General features: G+C 33.1%; 2 protein-coding genes across 4 annotated transcripts in view; one reads left to right on the top strand and one right to left on the bottom strand.

Moving 5' to 3' along the window:
• Positions 1-1,455: 1,455 nt before the first annotated feature.
• Positions 1,456-2,776, top strand: LOC116852047. Its single transcript, XM_032832023.1, has 2 exons — positions 1,456-1,663; positions 1,795-2,776. The coding sequence occupies exons 1-2, from the start codon at positions 1,567-1,569 to the stop codon at positions 2,304-2,306; spliced, it is 609 nt and encodes a 202-aa protein (XP_032687914.1). The 5' UTR covers positions 1,456-1,566; the 3' UTR covers positions 2,307-2,776.
• The window catches only part of LOC116852045 (nuclear envelope integral membrane protein 1-like), a 7,353-nt gene continuing 5,865 nt past the window's right edge, over positions 2,768-4,255 (bottom strand). For 2 of the 3 annotated variants that reach the window (XM_032832021.1, XM_032832019.1), the window contains 2 exons: positions 3,763-3,924; positions 2,768-3,630 (listed from right to left, as the gene is read on the bottom strand). In XM_032832021.1, coding sequence (XP_032687912.1) covers positions 3,516-3,630; positions 3,763-3,924 — 277 coding nt within the window. In that variant the 3' untranslated portion in view covers positions 2,768-3,515. The remainder of the gene's footprint in view (positions 3,631-3,762; positions 3,925-4,255) is intronic. The other variant, XM_032832020.1, reaches the window with a different exon arrangement.

The raw sequence follows: 4,255 nt of genomic DNA, 5'->3' as shown, positions 1-4,255 counted from the left end.
CTCTCTCTCTCTCTCTCTCTCTCTCTCTCTCTCTCTCTCTCTCTCTCTCTCTCTGTCTAGCCAAGTTTATTATAAATAAAATTTACGACTCATATATATTCCATAATAATGAACTTCTCGCGTGGACTCACTTGCACACGCGATTCGGTATTTATACGCACCTATTCGACGATAACAAAATGTACGCGTGTTACAAAATATATAAGAACAGCATATTGTAAGAGCATATCCATCAATCATTTCTCTAGTAGTCTTGAGAAGCATCAAATTATGAATACTTGCTTATTTTTGCCGCTCTAAATATTTGTGAATACCCCCCAGCATGTTCAAATATTATAATTGAACGAACATTGAATATTCTATCTGTTAAAGTAAAAGTATATAGTACATATGAGATGAAATAATAGTCAATTAAATCTACTTGCCGGTTACAAAATTCTATTTTTTTTGTTGTAAAATTCTATAGTAATTTTTATTAAAATTCTCTGTGTATGGAAGCGATATTTTGGATATTTTTGCCGCTTAGTAGTTCGAATTTTATGTCGAATTTTCGAGCTCATCCCCATTAACCTCTTTGCTAACAGGACATATTCTCTCTCTCTTTCTACCATCATTTAAATAACCTTTTTCAATTAAATAAACAGCTTTTTGGCATTCAGAACACATTAGCTATCATTTTATTTATTACTCTTCTCCCCATTGAGACAAATATACCCTTCCAAAAAAATCCAGCCCTATCTCTTTGGCGCTAAATATGAAACTTTTTTTGTTACTTACATATTAACGTATTTAATAAATTGGTAGGGAAAAAAGATTGTATCTTTGAAAAACAAAATTAGTAGCGAAAGAGTTAAATCATATTTTTCCATAAAAATGTAAAAAGAAAACCCGGAAAAGTCGACTGTTACGTCACGTAAAAATTTAACGATGTCACAGTGGAAGGTGAATTGGCCGTGAACATATCGTCACGGACACCGAGCATTTTACCATACAGAATTAGTGACCGCGATAACGAGTCTGACGATACGAGTACGGTAATATGCCTCAGTGCGTTGTTCATGAAAAGTTTGTGTCGACGATATTATTATTAGTTCCGCTAATGTCGTTTTATGAATCGTTGGTACGCGCCTCAAAAGCGCGCGAATCGAAAATATTCGTGATTATTTGCTTGCAATGAAGAAAATTACGCGAGAATCGTTACGAATTACACAATAAGAAGAACAAAATAAATCTTCGAATCGTCGACTCGAGCACGAATGCAGTTGTATATAATTAGCGAGCGGAACATTAACTCGATCGAATCAGACAAGTGTCTACTCCGGACATCATTTGCCACCTTTATCGCGCACAAATCCGGTAGCAATTTACACCAGCTAAGATGTCAGGCTGTCAAAAAGTTGTAGCCGGCTAATTATTCTTGTCGAAGCATCGACCAAGAGGGCATAATAAAAAGAAGTGCGACGCGGTGGCAAACTGGCTCGTAAGAAAAAATCGCGTCGAGGCAGGAGACGAGACAAAACCTTAACAGCGAAATTCGATACCCAACAAGAACCAACAACTAACAAAATGAAGCTGCCACTTCTCGTCTTCTCCTTGATCGTAGTATATTGGACCTGCATAAGCTATGCTGACGAAGACATCAATTCGACGAGAGATCTAATAAGTAAGTTTTAACAGATTTCTTTTAACAAATAAGCATGGAAATAGTAACAATCTTCATAGAAAATTGACAATAATATTTGTGTTGCGATTCATGTGCTTACGATCGAGTTCTTATTAAAGTATTACTTATAGATTTGGACGAGGACTACACATCCGACTACCAAGATGTGCCTTGGGAAAGACCTCTTTCAAGGAACAAAAGAGGCCTCATAATGAATCCCGTGACAAAGTTGGTATTGAAGGGAATGGGGAAGAGCGCTGGTGGCATGGTCAAAATTGTGCTTAAACCTGTATTAGATTTATGCGGTTTCGGATACGGTGCACTAATCGGAAAAAAAGTGTGTCCCAAAGTGGGAGACATATCTTTGTTGAAGTTGCTTTCACAAATTACGTTGAGACCGATATCAACGATCGAAACTGTAATGTGTATTATACTTGATAAGATAGGTAGCACAGGTCGTGCAATGATACTCAAAGGTATTGAGGCATCCATAAAATTCGGAAGGAAGGTAGTGGCACCGACAACGTGCACGGTACTGAAGAAGCTGAGGGACACTGGCTATTTACCTCAAAGTATAAATGCAATGATTGACGCGGTTCACGCGAGTTGTAAAATAATGAAAATGCTTGGAATTATCGGATGATGTAATGCGCAAAGCTTGACTTTCTGTTTGTAAAAGTAAGAGTACGAAACTAACATATACAAGTAGGAATTAACGTATCATTAATAAAACAATATCCACTCGCCTACCTCGTAACGATTTTGCACTTAAAATTAGAGTCCGAAGCAGATCAGATTATCGTAACACGGTTTTTTCAACATCAATTCATATATAATAAAAAGTTTTTTAGAAATTACTTCGCTAAATTGATACAGACGATATAAATTACTCGAATAATGTAAATTATTCACACAATGATATCTGTGCAATCTATTTCGTCGTACCGAATTATATAAAGTTACTAGCGAATAAATTATATGATTGTTGCGTGCCAAATATTTTAGATCCCTTGGATAAAATTCGATGACAATGGATTTAAAAGATCTTTTACTCAACCATCTGAATGATATATGCCTGCGATTAAAGTAAATAATAAATCGATCAATTGTCAAGATATTGTATTTATTTTCATACATTTCCAAACAGATACAAATTCGTAAAAACATATTTCATAGAAATACATGTGTTTTCGAAAAATTATTCTCCGTTATGGAAATTACATTCTTATTACAAAGATTCAAATTAATGCATATATACATAAGCAATATTTTACGCGCATCGCTACTCAAACACTATATGAAACAAGATTTTTCGTAGAATTTCCTACGAATATGACAAAAAATTCACTATATTATTCTCTTACAAGATAATAATTAAAAGTATATTTGAGCAAACAAGTTTATTTAAATACAACCTTCTACTTTGCCATTTAGTCAGAGGCCAAGTTATACAAAACAAAATGAATACTATATTTTTAACGTTGATATATTTGAGAAACATAAATTGTCCTCAGGAAATAATCATTTTAACTTTCGCATTAGAAAACGTATTTGATTGAAATATTTATATTCCCTAATACTCATCGTCTGTATATTCATCTTCATCGAGAATTTTCGAAATTTCGACATCGTGTTCTTCAATTTCATCTTCGTACAGATGCGAATCTCCTTCCATAAATTTATTTAAATACAACCTTCTACTTTACCGTTTAGTCAGAGGCAAAGTTATACAAAACAAAATGAATACTATATTTTTAACGTTGATATATTTGAGAAACATAAATTGTCCTCAGGAAATAATCATTTTAACTTTCGCATTAGAAAACGTATTTGATTGAAATATTTATATTCCCTAATACTCATCGTCTGTATATTCATCTTCATCGAGAATTTTCGAAATTTCGACATCGTGTTCTTCAATTTCATCTTCGTACAGATGCGAATCTCCTTCCATAAATTTCGCAAACCTAAAAGATTCAATAACCATATTACTACATTAATAACTTTAACTTTGTTTATATTTTGACCTAATAGTTCGATATCACGTATAAATTATACATAAATGTTCGATATCACGTGTAAATTATACATTCACGTACCTTATAGGATCTTTCAGTCTCAAAACCGTTTTCCAAGTATTACATTCCGGGCTAGAGCAATAGTCCTGTAATTCTTTTAAAGCTTTCACAGTTTCTCGTATTCCTTCTTGACGATACTGATCTTCATTTATTAATTTCCGCTTTTCGGGAAACGTGTTTTGCCTCATTTAAGAAGACAAAAAGAACAGACGATATATTATCTTGCTTTGCACGAGATAAAAGAAATATAAATAGTAGCCATATACACATGATTATATAGATAATTATATAGTATTTAACACGTAAGTTATTACTAGATATTTAGAACATTGTAAAAAAATCAGAGAAATTAACATGATAAGCTTATTAAACGTTTAATAAAAAATCAATAACTCATTTAATTTATTTATAAGGTTAAAGTATAACTTGTAAATAAAATTTAATTGTGTATAAAAACAATAATGTGTAGAGAGAGAGAGAGAGAGAGAGAGAGAGAGAGAGAGAGAGAGAGAGA

Source organism: Odontomachus brunneus, unplaced genomic scaffold, assembly GCF_010583005.1.
Source record: "Odontomachus brunneus isolate Ranch 3 - 2012 unplaced genomic scaffold, Obru_v1 Obru_scaffold_200, whole genome shotgun sequence".
Classification (NCBI taxonomy): Eukaryota; Metazoa; Arthropoda; class Insecta; order Hymenoptera; family Formicidae; genus Odontomachus; species Odontomachus brunneus.
The sequence above is the reverse complement of the archived record's forward strand: the minus strand, read 5'-3'. Positions and strand labels throughout refer to the sequence as shown.